This window comes from Hyaloscypha bicolor, assembly GCF_002865645.1.
Source record: "Hyaloscypha bicolor E unplaced genomic scaffold K444scaffold_56, whole genome shotgun sequence".
NCBI lineage: Eukaryota > Fungi > Ascomycota > Leotiomycetes > Helotiales > Hyaloscyphaceae > Hyaloscypha > Hyaloscypha bicolor.
The window spans coordinates 1,689,868-1,705,074 of NW_020194558.1; the positions used below are offsets into that span (position 1 = coordinate 1,689,868).

General features: G+C 51.2%; 6 protein-coding genes across 6 annotated transcripts; 4 read left to right on the top strand and 2 right to left on the bottom strand.

Moving 5' to 3' along the window:
* Positions 1-729: 729 nt before the first annotated feature.
* On the bottom strand, positions 730-4,383 carry K444DRAFT_662450 (Het-C-domain-containing protein). Its single transcript, XM_024886710.1, has 5 exons — positions 3,895-4,383; positions 3,723-3,845; positions 3,208-3,642; positions 2,439-3,163; positions 730-2,392 (listed from the first exon to the last, which is right to left on the bottom strand). Exons 1-5 carry the CDS (start codon positions 4,016-4,018, stop codon positions 1,004-1,006), a joined length of 2,796 nt encoding a protein of 931 aa, XP_024738272.1. The 5' UTR covers positions 4,019-4,383; the 3' UTR covers positions 730-1,003.
* Positions 4,384-5,249: 866 nt separating this feature from the next.
* On the top strand, positions 5,250-7,288 carry K444DRAFT_559340 (uncharacterized protein). Its single transcript, XM_024876864.1, has 3 exons — positions 5,250-5,688; positions 6,005-6,472; positions 6,522-7,288. The coding sequence occupies exons 1-3, from the start codon at positions 5,596-5,598 to the stop codon at positions 7,011-7,013; spliced, it is 1,053 nt and encodes a 350-aa protein (XP_024738273.1). The 5' UTR covers positions 5,250-5,595; the 3' UTR covers positions 7,014-7,288.
* Positions 7,289-7,794: 506 nt separating this feature from the next.
* Positions 7,795-9,074, bottom strand: K444DRAFT_652124 (NAD(P)-binding protein; the record flags this gene model as incomplete). Its single annotated transcript, XM_024885766.1, has 3 exons — positions 7,795-8,234; positions 8,323-8,818; positions 9,008-9,074. The coding sequence occupies 3 exons, from the start codon at positions 9,072-9,074 to the stop codon at positions 7,940-7,942; spliced, it is 858 nt and encodes a 285-aa protein (XP_024738274.1). The 3' UTR covers positions 7,795-7,939.
* A 593-nt stretch (positions 9,075-9,667) lies between these two features.
* K444DRAFT_611614 (uncharacterized protein) lies at positions 9,668-10,428 on the top strand. Its single transcript, XM_024879981.1, has 2 exons — positions 9,668-10,318; positions 10,388-10,428. Exon 1 carries the CDS (start codon positions 9,787-9,789, stop codon positions 10,060-10,062), a length of 276 nt encoding a protein of 91 aa, XP_024738275.1. The 5' UTR covers positions 9,668-9,786; the 3' UTR covers positions 10,063-10,318; positions 10,388-10,428.
* Positions 10,429-12,253: 1,825 nt separating this feature from the next.
* K444DRAFT_628415 (uncharacterized protein) lies at positions 12,254-13,069 on the top strand (the record flags this gene model as incomplete). Its single annotated transcript, XM_024882910.1, has 1 exon — positions 12,254-13,069. One exon carries the CDS (start codon positions 12,254-12,256, stop codon positions 13,067-13,069), a length of 816 nt encoding a protein of 271 aa, XP_024738276.1.
* A 1,068-nt stretch (positions 13,070-14,137) lies between these two features.
* On the top strand, positions 14,138-14,871 carry K444DRAFT_526888 (isochorismatase; the record flags this gene model as incomplete). Its single annotated transcript, XM_024874585.1, has 2 exons — positions 14,138-14,203; positions 14,251-14,871. The coding sequence occupies 2 exons, from the start codon at positions 14,138-14,140 to the stop codon at positions 14,869-14,871; spliced, it is 687 nt and encodes a 228-aa protein (XP_024738277.1).
* Between the last annotated feature and the right edge of the window lie 336 nt (positions 14,872-15,207).

The window sequence follows — 15,207 nt, forward strand, 5'->3', positions numbered from 1 at the left end:
AGAACAAATCAGACGCTCATTTGTTAGACCCTGATATAAATATTATCACACCCACAGCGTGCTACTTCCGTTCCTCCGTGCCTACTTCCTCTGGGAACCAGCAAAGCCAAGTGCTTGCTATGTGCTGAGAAGCATAGCTCGCTGCTCATGTTTGTACTTACACTAGTTCGTTCATTGCGTACTAAGAGGTGCTACATTCTCGGGAGGAAAGAACATCTCTATTGCCTGCCATCACCGCGGTTTCCCTATGAAGGAAGGACAAGACAATCCAGAGCAAAAAGCCACTCAGCCCAGCACCACTTGAGCTCGAGGCAAACTTATAACCCAAATCCTTTCCTTACCAGGCCCCACCACACAGGAAAGAGGGCCACACGAACGTTTGAGGTCCGGTCGGGAATACAGCACCTAGAATTGCAAGAGTGCAAAAGAGGTCCCACGGCGGAGTACCTGAGCAAGAAACATCTTGCTGCTGTCAAGTTTTGGTCTTGTTGTCAAGCAAAATCTTACTCAGTGTATTTGGCAAGCAAAGTACTCCTGCTTCTACTAGCAAGCTCGAAGTCCCCTTGCAAACGAGGGGGAACTCGTAGTGGTGGAAGGATCCTGATTCTCCTCGCGGTAGAGTAGATCAAGCCCTCACCCATCTTCTTCTTTCTCCGAGTCATGCCTGCAGATTTGCGCAGACTGCTCCGCTACACTTTTATAGAGAGAAGCTCCTGCAGAGCTTTGACCCACTCGGACAAGTTTATTGGAAACTCTATGTTAGACTGCCGGGCTTAGAAAACATCTAATGCATTCTTCAGTGCTATCTAATCGCTTTTTGATTTTGATTGTCGTAACGCAATCCAGCTGCCCATGTATCCATCATCAATAACCGTGCTTTTGTTATGAAAACGCATCACTCCACCTCCAGGGTGTTGAACATCATAGCATCTCGTCCCCAATCATATCACAAACACATCGCGTCTCCCATTCCCACAACCGAGGGATTTCTTGATGTTTGGAATCAAGAGAACCACCCACCACCGCCCTCCTCACGTCTCTCCTCTCTGTACTCCTCCTCGCGCTCTTCCTCTCTCTCTTCAGCAACTTCTTCTCTATACTCCTCTTGCTCGCGTTCACGCTCACCCCAACCAGCTTCATTGCCACCGTATTCTTGTCGAGGGGGTTCCCGGTATCCGCCTCCAAAGCCACCACCACCCCCGTACTCCTGTCTAGTCGGCTCCTCAAACCGCTCACGTGGAGCCTCCTGGAATCCACCGCCAAAGCCTCCACGACCACCGAATTCCTCTCGACGTTCTTCATAGCGCTCACGAGGAGGTTCGCCGTATCCACCTCCGAAGCCTCCCGGAGGTTGATACTGCTGTGGCCTATCGTTCTCATCATCGCTATCATAATGCTTCTTATGGTGCTTGCCATGCTTCTTGCGTCCAGAGTCATCACTATCGCTGTGTTCCTCGTGGGCTCTAGCCTCGTGGTAGCGACGGCCATCGGCAGTTTGGCCTTCTCTCCAAGTCTCAGTGTCGACTTCACCGCCTGGCTGCCTGTAGATACGTTCATTGGTTTGTTCGTAGCCGCCTCCATAACTGGGTTGAATCTGGGTGCGCTCTTCGAAGCCTGCTCCACGTCCATCCCCAATCTGCTGGAAGCGCTGATAATCGGTTTGACGCCCACCGCCCGGGAGTTGCGTCTCAGAGTACTGAGCTTGTGCGTACTGATTTCCGCCGTGCGCAACCTCGGTGTATTGCTGTTGGTAGCCGCCTTGAGGTGTATAACCTTGATTGACGTAGGCTTGGGGTTTTGGTTTCTCGTCTCCGCCGAATACACCGCCCAACAGAGAGCCACCAAGTCCACCGGCCAAAGCCCCCACAATCCCACCGACAGCTCCGCCTCCTACAGCTTCCCCGGCGAATTTTCCAAGGCCGGAGTTGCCACCAGACCCACCTCCGAATCCTACCCCGGAACCATATTGACCACCACCGAGTGCCTCGGAAATACCACCCATCAAGGCGCCAGCCGCAGTGCCAGACGAAGCACCTGTAGACTTTGCCATGCCGAGAGGTTTTCCGCATCCGTGGCCAGTATCGTGAACGCCCTCCTTATGATTCTGACCGTTCATAACACCGTCACGGCTCAATTGCTGGCGAAGCTCTTGCTGTTCGTACGGCTGCTTCGAGCGCCACCAACCTTCAACGACGCCAAACATGAGGCGTCGACCATCGACAGCACCATCCTCGCCTTGGTTCCTGAGAGCTGGATGATGAAAGACGCCATTGATGATTCGAGTGATGGTACGATCGGGATCGACCCTCTCGTCATCCCAGCACTGCATGAGCTGTGGAACGACCCACTTAAGGACTTGAGAAGCAATCTTTCCGGCAACCTCGTTCAAAATCTATCGAGGTTAGAAATACCCAGCTCGGGAGGGAAGGAAAACATACATTGGAGAAATGGTCCTTGGCAAGCATGGAGTGCGTGGGATCAGAAGAATGATCATCATGGAAGACAATCAGTTGCTTATCCTTACTACTCTGAATAATCTCTGAGGAGCCGGTGTTCAACTCGGTCTTGATTTGGTTGATGATTGGTACTACGAATGGTGCGAGGAGAGAGAAGACAAAGATATTGATCTCGTTCTCAATGTTCTCAATAAGATCAGGCAAGACGGGGATCTTTTCAATTGCTTCGGTGATCGATTTCATGACTTCGTCGTGCCATTCAATGATTGGGTAGATTTGTTTGGCGACTCCCTGCATCTGGCGTGTAAAGGCTTCAGGTTGACGGGGAGAAACACGCATTTGTGACATCTGGGCTGCTGCTGCGTTTGTCTGGAGCTCACTTACTTTGCCAGCCTGGTCCTTGCCCCCAAAAAGACCTTCGGGTACAGAGCTCAGAAGTTCTTGGAGGACGCTTGTGTTGGCCTGGCCGCTGTTTTGCATGGTGCCTTCAAGATTTTGAATTTCGGATTGTGTGGCCTTGTCGTCAAACTCGCCCATAACAGAGTGAAGGAAGTCAACTCCACCAAAAGTGCCGGTGATCACAGGATAAACAGGATGTTGAGCACCTTGAAGTCGGATCTGAGTTTGACGGCCGACATGAGGGAATACATCACGCTCTCCCATTTCGATAAGAGCAAGTTCAGAGTAGTTGCTGTGAGCAGAATAATCTGGTAGGATTAGAGCTGCAAGCTAACCGGGGCTGCAAACGTACCTTCGAGGCAATGAAGTCCAGTACCCAATAGACGAAGTGCTTCGTAGAGCTCATCCTTATTTCTGCTACGAGCATATGATCGTCCCAGCTGAATAGATCTACCAAACAGCTTGCGGACATGTAAAGCGGAGGTCATGATACCAACATTCTCGTTTGCAATGAAGTTCTTCAAGCCGGTCCTAGGATCAATCGCCAACTCAACACGTTCATCGACTGGGCCACGAAGTCGGGTATCATATTGCGTAGCATCGATGTTATCAGCGTAGTCCTTTGGGTTGTCGATGTGATCTTCCGGACGGTAGCAGCCAAGACGTTCTGAGGTGACTTCAAATTCCTTTGTGCCATATCCGAATGTCATGAAACCAAGGACCCAAAGGAGGATTCGAATAGCTTCTGCGGAGACATACTTGACGGTACCGACATCGATTGCTTGGGCTGTGAGAGAGACGGAATTAGCTTCAATTCTTGCTAACAACTACTCTCTCTATCTGGGCAGCCAGTGGGAGAGTACTCACAATAATCTCTGAGCCAGTTGCCAAAATAGACTCTCGCCACGTTCATCTTATCAAACTTCTTTCCGCCAGCCGCTCTGGACATAACCAGCGTAAGTAAGGTATCTTCGATGTCTCCATGGCGCCCTGGATCACTGTCAGCGGTGGATCGAGCTTGCGGGACACGTAGACCTACAATTCAGACCCTCGATCCTAGCAACAGAAGCAATGTTACCAGCGCCGAAAGCGTGAGCTGGACGTGCTAGGATCAGCAGGATGGCAATGGTTAGGACAGAAGAGGAAATGCTAAAGGAAGGCATGTTTGCAGCAGTGAGTATGTGAGTATTGGAGGGTTGTAGACCTTTTTAGGAGAGCACGGAGAGATGGAATGTTAGTGGGCTGAGACGGTCAGTGGTTTTGTAGCAAAAGTGCGCCGCCAAGGGGCTTGGAGGGGTTTCTTGGTGAATGCCAAGAGCTGTATGAGCTCTGCCGACCGAAAGGAAGTCGTCGCGTAGCGGTCACCAGGAGGCGCCAAGGTGTTTTGGAGGCCCCTCTGTGCAGTGCAGTGCAGTACCGGACAACACGACGCCGTCGATCACCAACTCGGCCAGTGGTTGGTGGGATACGACAGGCTTAGAGGATGCAAAAGAGAAGGGTCGAAAGAAGCTTCAGTCGCCGAGACCGCCCGAAGCTCTGGTGTTGCAAGCAACCCTGTTCCTGCTCAGAAGACGTCAACGGAAGAGGGGAGGTCACGAAGAGGCCGCCGGGAGCCGGAGGCACTCTGGCAGGCGGTGACCTTTGGCAGCAACAGGCACCAGTGCGGCACATCAGTGGTGAAAGGGTGGTGAGGTGGTGAGGGTGGTGCGGGTGGGAGGTCGCTGGTGCGTGGTGGTCTGATGCTGTGATAGGCGCCGCGAAAATCGGGGGGCTGGGGCTGGATGGAGACAGGCGGGGGGGTGAGGGCGAGCACAGTCGATTTGGAAGGGCTGGCTCTGAAAGCGTGATACTGTCTGTATCTCGAGGCCATCCTCCAGCACGATATTGGTACCACGGCCGCAGCTCAGCAGAGCAGTTATCCAGCATCCCGAGTGCAGGCTTCACCAGGGGCATACGTCTATACTGTCGCATATCTCATATCACAGAGCATTACTGATGTACTGATGTACAAGTATAAAGCCTTCTGAGCTCGACACCGTAGATAGCAGTGTAATTAACGCAGTACTATACAATGCAGGCAGACCACGGATCTGGCAGCTCCAGCAATCAGAATGGCCATCCCCAAGTCGCACAGTGCCCGCCAGCGCCCGTGCTGCCCAACCAGCCTCCTGCATCCGTGTGTGTGCGGCAGCGGCAATTGAGAGAGATCCTAGATGGCGGGGCATCGGGGCATCGGGGCATCGGCACTGCTGTTGTGCGTCGCCCTGCGCGCTTCGCCCCAGGTCTTTTTCGATCGCTCTACAAGCGTGCACAGCACCGCAGGGTTTGCGAAGGCCTACAGAGCTTGCTGATGCGGGAATGCGGAGGCGCGACGACCGCTAAAAAACCAGAAATCGTATATGAAGAGGCGTGGCAGCAAAGGGGATCATGGTACGAAAAGTACATCCATTCACTGCATCTCCGCAGCCAGAATTGGAGGGTCAAGCACGCTCTGCTCTGTGCGCGTTGGTGTGCGTGTTGCTCCTGCTGCGCCAACGCTGGCATCCGGCATCCGTCAGGACCAGCCTCGCGTAATTTGGCCTCGAGTAGGCCGCAAAATCCAGCGCTGGTCTGCTGAAAACCCTGAAAACCCTCGTCTCCCCGCCCTCGAACACCAAATCCTCAACTTCACAGGCCTTTCAGCGAACCACCGACACCCCAAACCATCAACCCTCACCGCAACAACACCTATTCCATCACAATGGCCCGTCCCAAGAAGGCTGCCGAAGAGAAGCCCAAGGAGGGAGCAACGCTTTCAATCGACGTCGACAGCTTTGTGCGCACCCGCGATTCGGTGAGTCTCATTCCTGTTCCTCGCTCCTCCTCGTCCTCGTCCTCATCCAAAGACGCGGCGCATACGGCTTCGTCGATGTTGTCGCTGAAGAAGACCCGCCACCACCATCATCATCATCATCCTCCCCCCCCACATCTCAACAACCATCCGTTCTACACCCTCGGTCGCCTCGATTCCCACATTCCCACTCCTCCGCGACCCTATCCCCAGCGCATCATCGTCGCGAGCTCGTAGTTGACCTCGTTGCACGAACGCGCCTCCATTGTTTACATTAGCACCCTCGCGTCCCGATGGAGCTATGACAACCCCGCGCCAGCTTCATAACATTGATCTCGATGGCTACTACGTCTCGCAACAAACGCTAATGTGGACAAAGGTCGTCACCGGTCTCGCGACTCTCCAGGATGCCATCCAGACACTCTCGAGCGCTTACATCAAGCACACCAACGCGGTCCTCGGAGAGCACGGCGCAGGCCTCGATGTTGAATCGGCCCTTGCCAAGCTCGGCGAGAACCCTCTCCTCAAGCTTGGAGAATTGAATCGTGGCATCAGTCCCGCGGGTAAGTTTCATGCCGCCGGAGATCCTGCTGCCAGCGGAAAGAAGGAGCGCAAGAAGAGGCAGCATGACCCTAATGCACCAAAACGTCCTTTGACTCCGTTCTTCCTCTACATGCAGACGGCCCGCCCGATCATTGCCAACGACCTCGGAGCTGAAGCTGCCAAAGGAGCTGTCAGTGATGAGGGAACGAGACGGTGGGGCACCATGGCCGCGGAGGACAAGCAAGTGAGTGATCATCGGCCCCCAACCCAATACTCTATACTAACAGTCATAGCTCTGGACCAACGCCTACAAAGACAATCTCCGCCTCTACAACGCCCGCATGCACTCTTACAAGGCAGGCAATGGGCTGGCCAAGGAAATGAGTGATGATGATGCGCTCATCTACGCCGACGAACATAATATCAGCGTTGAGAACACCGCAGATGCCCAACTGGCAGGCGAGTCCGCTGCTGCTCTTCATGATGAAGATGCAGAAGGCGAGCCAGACAAGGAGCCTACTCCACCACCCAGGACTCCAAAAGCTAAGGGTGGGCGTAAAGGAAAGGCCACCCCAGCAACTGCCCCAGAGAGCATCGTCCCCCCAGCAAGCTCAAGCATTGTCCCTCCCAAGCCGGTAGAGAAGGAGAAGAGCCCCGACAAGAAGAGAAAGCGAGCCAGCAAGAAGTCAGACGAGCCTACCCCTACCATCGAGAAGGAGGACCTGGCAGTTGAGACACCCAAGAGCGCCCCCAAGCCAAGGAAGAAGAAGGCCAAGGGAGAGTAAGCTTGTTGATTTCTGCCTCGGCACCTGACTGATGTTATTACGATTGGGCTCTGCCGGAAGATGAGGGTTGTTCGTAGTCTCTTGCTTTTTGCTTGGCCTTTCACGGCGGAAAATACATGATTGATGGATGGGCTTGATCGTTGCTTTACTGTTGGACTTGGACTTGTATGAATGGATGGACAGGATGGATGGACCTTGGCTTTATACTGGACGGTTTGCTCTCAGTTTATAGCTGGTAGCGCATATGTTTGATCAATCAATTTCCTTGCATTCCATTCTCCCTTGTGATAAGGTTGAGCACATACTGAAAGCTGTGCATAATTCCTCGAAATTTGGAAATAATTGATGAGTATCAATGCTTCGAGACTCTCCGCTTTCAATTGAGTCAATCAATGGATTAGACGACAGAGACACTTCCTCATCTCTTGCTTCCCTCCACTCCCACTCCACGCTTCCTCTCCTTCTACTCTTTCTAAAGAAACTACAGCTTGAGACGAGCACTAGGCTGCTTCCTACCAAGAATGACACGGGAATGCGTTTCTTCCCCCCTTCTTTCCAGACACCTGAATAGCTCATCTTCCCATCTTCCCACGCGGTCCGGTCCACGACCTAGGATTTTAAGCGAGAACCCCTAATTCCCAAAATATGGGGGTTTGCTCGAGGTTTGCTCGAGCACAGGTAGCGTTATGCTTTAAAAAGCTCAAACAGAGTAGTAGAATTGGGCTTCGAGGGGAAAGAGTGGCTATGAAAGAAAGAAAGCGTTTTTCAGCTTCGTGATATGCAGGAGGGTTCTATTCTGTAAGTTCAGAGGATTTGTTGACAGGGCGGAACCTAACTGAACTGGCTAAGAGCTTTGGCAAGGAAGAAACTACCAAAAGCAAGGTCCCACGCAGATGAACCCGTTTCGTTCTCTACTTCCGGAACCGCTACACCGACGTTTCGGTGGTGAACGCAGCAAGTTCCCTCTCCGTAAACTCCCACAACTTCCGCGCCAGCTCCATATTCTCATTCTCCCTAGCCCTCTTCCCCCTCACCCCAACCGGCGTATAGAACCCGCCATTCTCGGTCGCCTCCCTGCTGCTCGTCGCCCCCCCCCAACAAGCATTACTGCTCATCTCCTTCTCATCCCCAAACCTGCCTGCATTCGTAACCGCGATAAACGCCCGCTGTCCCCACCCCAAATCGCCTACCAACCCGGTCTTGAACACACCCTGGTGCACACTTACCGCCAAAACTGCCTGCCCGCCGTACCGCGTCGCGAGTTCGCGCGCGTAGAGCAGCATGGCTAGCTAGCTTGGATTGTCCGTACCGCTGCCACGGCCCCAGAAGTCCGATGCCCGACTGCGAGGTCTTGAGGTCTCGGAATACGGTCCCGCCGGAAGGGTGGAAGGCGTAGCCTTCGCTGGTCAGAAGTACGATCCTGACATCCGCGTTTGGCTGTTTGGCTGTCGTGAGCATGAGAGGCAGCAGGAGCTTGATGAGGAGCGCGTGCGAGAGGATGTTGGTGCCGGATTGCATCTCGTAGCCGTCGGCTGTGAGGCCTGGGGGGAGGGCCGTGATGCCGGTGTTGCAGATTAGGATGTCGAGTTTAGTGAGGAGGGCGAGGATGCGTTTTGCGGAGGCTTGGATGGGGGGTAGGGAGGCGAGGTCCGTGGCGATGAATGTTGAGGTTGTGGTGGGGAATTGGGAGTGAAGGGTGTTGGTTAGGGTTTCTGCTCGGGCGGCGGAACGTCCGGTGAAGAGGATGTGAGAGGGGGAGTGAGTGGCGAGGGTGAGGATTGTTTTTTCTCCTAGGCCGGCTGTTCCTGTGAGAAGTTCTTAGCTTGGTTGGCAGCAAGCTCGTGAAGCAGAAGGATGGGTAGCCTGGTATGGGATTAGATTCTTAACGAATAGACTCCAGATGATATAGTGGAGAGGATTTCAATTATAAGGCCAAGACTCGTCCAACCTAGGCTGGAGTATATAAAAGTGCTGTCGAAGGGAGGAAGACTTACCTCCAGTGACCAGGATGACTTTTCCAGAGAGGTCAGGAATATCTTTTTGGGGGTCGTATTTTGGCATGTTGAGTAACTTGGTAGAAATTGCGAAGTATGAAACTCGTGAGAAGTGGAAGCGCAGCAAGTTGTACTGAGGCAAGACTGGAAGAGCGCCGGGGAAAAATAGAAAAAACACTGCAGTGACAATCTAACTCCCAAAAAGTATTGGCTTGCGATGTCGAATTTCAAAAATCCTTGACAGAGAATAATGATGAAACTTGGAAATGATGGAGGCTGAGTATTGGAAGTGGATCTACTCTGGGCCTTTATATACTTTGGGGAAATCATAGAAAAGTGTTGACTGCTTGTTACGCCAGCCAGAGTCGGAGGAACTTTTCCTTCCGAACGAGTCAATGGGAACCAAAGCGATCTTATACATGACTCGCAACGCGATACAACGGGACGATTTGATCCTATGAGAGGCATTCGCTGCTATCGGCATCTTTCTAAGTGCGTTGATGAGTCCGGAGAGGAGTTGGAGGGTGCGGGAAGGTGAAGGTTAAGAGCCGGGTAGAGATGAGTCGGCTAGTCACGTGCAGGGAGACGCTCGCTTCGCTCGTCGACTTCAACTTCCATCGAGATCCTCCTCTGTTCCCTTCTTCTCTGCGAAGCATACACCAGCATTCCCGCGAAGATGTTTCCGGCATACACTCAGTCGACAGATTATCCCTTTGACTCACGATCGGCGTTGCTATCACTTGCTGGGAGCGTGGTGCCGACGACCGCTCTTAAGAGCCATGTTTAAATACCAACCGCTTGATGCCTCGCCGAATGAAGTACGATTGATTACTGTCTTACCACGACAGAGAATACAACGATGGAGTCAGCGTCACGGAAAACCTGAAAGCCGCTCTCCAAGAAATGTCAACTCAAAGAAATACAATCAGAATATGGATAGATGCTCTCTGCATCAATCAAATGATCTCCACGGGCGTGCGCATGAGGTCGAGCGCATGGCAGATATTTATCGGGGTGCCTCAAAAGTGATTGCTTGGCTGGGTCTCAAGACCTAGGAAACTACCTGCGCATTTGAGGTGATAGATGGCATTGCAAGTGAAACCTGGAAATGAACCCGGAACAGTCGCCAAGCTGAAGATGGACTTTCAGCATTGTTGGATTCTATCCGGACAGACCAATCTCGATATACAGACGGCCATTGGAGTACCCTTGGCGTGTTCCTCGAGCTTCCCTACTGGCGTCGGGTCTGGATAATCCAAGAACTTGCGGTGCCGAATTACCAAGCTCTTATTGCCTGAGGAGATGAGATCTGTGAGTTGAGGGATCTTTCCAAAGCATATTTGGGAGTTGGCGGACATGATTGCACTAAGAATTTGCCAGGCTGAGGGAAATCCGAATTTGGAAGACTAATCCTCCACGAGACAATATTTTACTTGGAGATAATTTTAAACCTCCAAAGGGACGGTAGCTTTCGAAATGGATATACGAGATTGGCGTCCATACTGGATCTCGGCCGTGCTGCCAAAGCCTCTGATCCCAGGGACCATGTCTATGGATTGATGGGCATTTTTCAACCAGATCTTTCCAAACTCGTAGCACCCAATTACGACGATTCGATTTCAGACGTGTTCCGAGATTTTGCCTTGTCTGTCATCGACGTAAGTGGCCAGCTTGACATGATTTACCATGGTCGAAAAGGAAACGAACTCGGAAAGTTGGATATACCGTCGTGGGTGCCAGACTGGTCGCAAGAGCCCAAAGACTACATTACAATACTCAACCCAGTTGTTCAAGCAGCCGGAACGTCAAAACCAATTCGAGATGGTTCCGAAAACAAGAATCTTCTAAAGTGACGGGGCTTTGAAGTTGATTCTATCGACGGACACGGGTGCAATTGCTCCCCCGGCAAGAGCGATATTCATGATGTTGCTCAACCCCTCACTTGCTTCAACCATACAAGTCACCTGAAGAGATCGAGGACGCCCTTTTGAACGCAATACTGGGAGGCAGAGAGGAACACGATATGGAAGAGGAAACTTATAAATTACTAGTCAACCCCCTTTGGCTATCTCGTATATTTCTTGACGGACGTCTTAAAAATGCTCAGCTTTGGTTGCTGGACCAATTTCAACCTTGCAACCGAACCGTTGATCTCGCAGGACAGACGCTCCCGGCTTGATTCCCGGCCTTGACGCCTGACTTCGAATTCCCCGCTGAGCTTTTAGGTGCTGCCCCAAGTGTCACGCGCGACGTTTCAGATATCGTTGGGAGGTTGTCAAGTAGGAAATTGTTTACGACTTGGAGAGGATATATTGGTATGGGGCCGCCGAATGTTCAGCAAGGAGATCGCATTTGTGTACTTCTGGGCTGCAGTCTCCCGGTCGTTTTAAGGCCATGCGGAGATAAAAATGAGAAGTTTTTCTAGTTGGTGGGAGAATGTTACATACATTCGATTATGCACGGGGAAGCGCTTGAATGGCTAGAAAAGGGGGATTGGGGAGGTATGGAAGTGGAGACAGTGACGATATGCTGACGCCCCCAAGTCAGTTTGGCTTAATCAAGGCAACAAAACCCGCTCGGAACTAAGGAATATGTCTGTAGTTACGAAGAGATTGGATCAATGAGAAGGCAGAGGATCTGTGGAATGGGATCGCGGGACACAAAGACGAGTACGGCAAACAAGACGGGATCCAGAACTAAAAGGCATGGGGAACATAGCAATGTCTCGTTTGCGTATCGGAAAGATTCCTGCTCATTGGTATCCTGAACGGTTTCAGACAATTTGTGGGTTGGGGAGTTCTTGACTGTTGTTCAGCTGCGTCTTGAAGGCCTCCAGTAGCAGCGGAGAAGAGCCTATTGCCAAGAAAGTGGCAGCATTGAAGCAGCTGAAGCGAAGATGGGGCGTCCGGAATTGACACTCACCTCTAGAAGAAGCGCGGGGAGTCCCCAGCAGTGAGACGTGTTTCCAGCAGAAGCAACCCAATCGGCACTGCCGATGAAGCCCGGATATGCAGTCTCAGCCTACAGCCCTGAGGCTGCGGGGCCAACCTTCCAAACTGATAAGATCAAGTACATCAAGTTGCTTTTCCCCTGATATTGGCACTACCAATCTCAGTTGAGAACGTGTTACAGCCAGCCACAATTCAAAATGGCAACACGTGACCGTCCAGCTCAACGTCATAAAGCCAACCCTTTTCCCGCTGAATCCGCAGTAGCAGATATCCAACAGGATAGTATCCAAACTCAATGGCCTCTTCGTTTCCTCAATTCTCGCTCCTTCCCGCCGAGCTTCGTTTCCAGATATGGAGGCTGGCTCTTCTCCCACCTCCAAAAATCTCAACCATCACCCTCTCCTACACCCGATGGGATCCACTTGACAGTCAAGCCTACGATGGGCCAAGTTTCGAAGTCGTCCAAGGAAATCTGTGGTATTTTGCATTCGCACCATGTCAATCCTTGCCACCTATCCTGTTCACAACTCGAGAGGCATTCATCGTCGGTCAACGTTACTACCACATTGCCCGCCAAATCGGCCATGAGATCGTCGACAATACCGTCATCACGGACTTGACAACAGTCGACAAAGAGATCATCGTCGAAGATTACAGCAGCTCCATGCCAATAATAATCCGGAAAGAAAGAGCGATCCCTCACTCAATTAACGACCTTGTCCACGTGACGATCAACCCAAAAGTCACTATCGAGAACGATCTCCCTCTCTCCTATCACGCAATATCGGACCTCCATCCATTGACCTTTCAGGGGATTAAGTATTTAGTCATGGATGCTATGGAGTTCCACAATCGGATGTACGTTATGAACTCGAATTCACTCGTGTTCTCTGGTCTCGAGGTGCTGTTTCTTGTAATGGGACGGTATGATGGAATTCGTGATGGGGGGTGGGAGATTCCTAACGTTGGGGCTATTGATATGTGGGAATTTTTGAAGCAGTGGGAGAGGGTGGATCTCGAGGCTGGGACGGCAAAGTGGAGGGTTGGGGAGGTGGTGTTTGTGAGGAGTGTTGAGGATGCGTTGGAGGGCCTTACACGGAGAGGTGTTTGAGTTTTCTTACTGGAACAGCTGGGCAGGTTGAGACATTTGAATGTGTTTTCGGTGAGTCCTGCTTTAGCACATTTTTCTTCGGCCTCGTCACCTATTTCGGGGACGGGCTAATTAGAAAAATCACAAATATGTATAAATCAAGACGTTGCATCTCTCCATCTGGAGCTTAGATATCCCCCTTCTTGTTCCCCTTTTCTCTAAGCGATACGGGAAGCATGAGCTTATCACCTATTGATATTTCGAGACCCATTAGAAAATATCAGGTGTTGATTTAGAGTTAGATCTGTCTACCTTTCTCTTGTGCAACGAGACTGATTTTTGTCTCAACTTTGCACTGCGATGGTTTTACACTTCGCATCTAATGGTGCAAGAGTTCTGAGACATTTGGATTCTGGTAGAAACGGAGCGAATCCGAGAAGCCAGGTGATTTTATTGCACAACGACTCAATGATTGAGAAGGCTCTGGTATATTGAGATTTAACATTGGACTTGGAGTGAGTGTGGGGGGGACGAAAATGTACTTTGCGTCTCACTGAAGTGCATAAGATCTGGTTTCCATCCCACTCAATGTATCGGGTACGACGCGCTCGCTATGTTTTCTATGTTGAAAGTTTATATGTGAGATTTGGGCAGCTTCTGGCTTCGCGGAATTGGTTATGGACAGACTGTGGGATGTTTTGAAGGGCCCACAAGATTAATTAAATGTAACATGGTACTCTATTCTAGGAATCTCTTTAGTACGACTTCTTCAAAGTCACAGGACATTGATAGAACGGAAGGAGGGATCTAGTTTCAGGGGTCAAGCGAGGGTGAGGAGGAGTGAGAGATGTCCTCACGAATAGGAAGATATTTTCAGACTCAGCAAATATTGGAACGTTAAATAATGTACCAAATCTCTCCAAATTAAATCCAGGGACCCCTGTATTTAAAATAGGTCAAATGAGAATACAGTTTGGATTGAAAAGATAATCATGTGACCATCCCCTGCCTCGATATTGGCGGGGTGTAGCCCAAGCACGCGAACCTACATCTCACAAAACACAAACTGATCATCATCACCAGATCACTATGGCGACTAACAATTTCAAGCCCGCACTGATCATTGTAGATCTGCAAGAAGACTTCTGCCCACCGGTACGCCTCAGCTTCCTCTTCGGCTTTCTACCACTGACAACGAACAGAACGGTTCACTTGCAGTGACCAACGGCCGTGACATAATCCCCACCGTTAACAAGCTCCTTGACCTTCCCTTCGTCATCAAGATCGCGACCAAAGACTGGCATCCCCAAAACCACATTTCTTTCGCGTCAAACCATGTCAACAAGAAACCCTACGTCGATTTCACAACCATCATCAACCCCTCCAACCCCGCAGAGACGTACGAGACAAGACTCTGGCCAGATCATTGCGTGCAAGGTACCAAGGGCGCGGAGCTGATTCATGAGCTTGATATGAGCAAGATTGACAAGGTTGTGGAGAAGGGACAGGTCAAGGAGGTTGAGATGTACTCTGCATTCTACGATCCGCTTGAGAAGCCGAGGGTTAGTGATAGTGGTCTTGCTGGAGTCTTGAGGGAGAAGGGAGTCACGGATGTTTATTGTGTGGGATTGGCTTTCGATTATTGTGTCAAGTGTACGGCGGTTGATGCTGCGAAGGAGGGGTTCAAGACGTATGTTGTGGGCGAGGGAACGAGGGCAGTTGATCCGTCGGTTTGGGAAGAGATTAAAGGGGAGTTGAAGGGTAAGGGAGTTGAGGTTGTGAACTGTGATGGTGATGAGGTTGCTAGGGTTGGGAAGGTCTAGGTTCTAATCAGGACTCCCCCCCCAAGCACCGAAGCTTGTCAACATTCACAGTGCCAGGAAGGTCGGCTGTCACTTTTTTGTGGCTGTGCTCAACTTGGCGATACGAGTAGCTCGTAGCTACCCCACCTCATGAGAATGTGTGGGGATGAAACTGCCATACACAGCTTGCAAGACTGTCATCGAGGGTCACGCGATATGATTAGATAGCACCCCCAGAGAAATGCAACTTGCTTGCCCGGTTTCTGCATCTCTCTATTTATCTAAAGACATCCCTATGGGACTGTCGGGACACAACAATCAAAAGTTGGAGTTCTGAGAAATAAGAAAGCATGGATA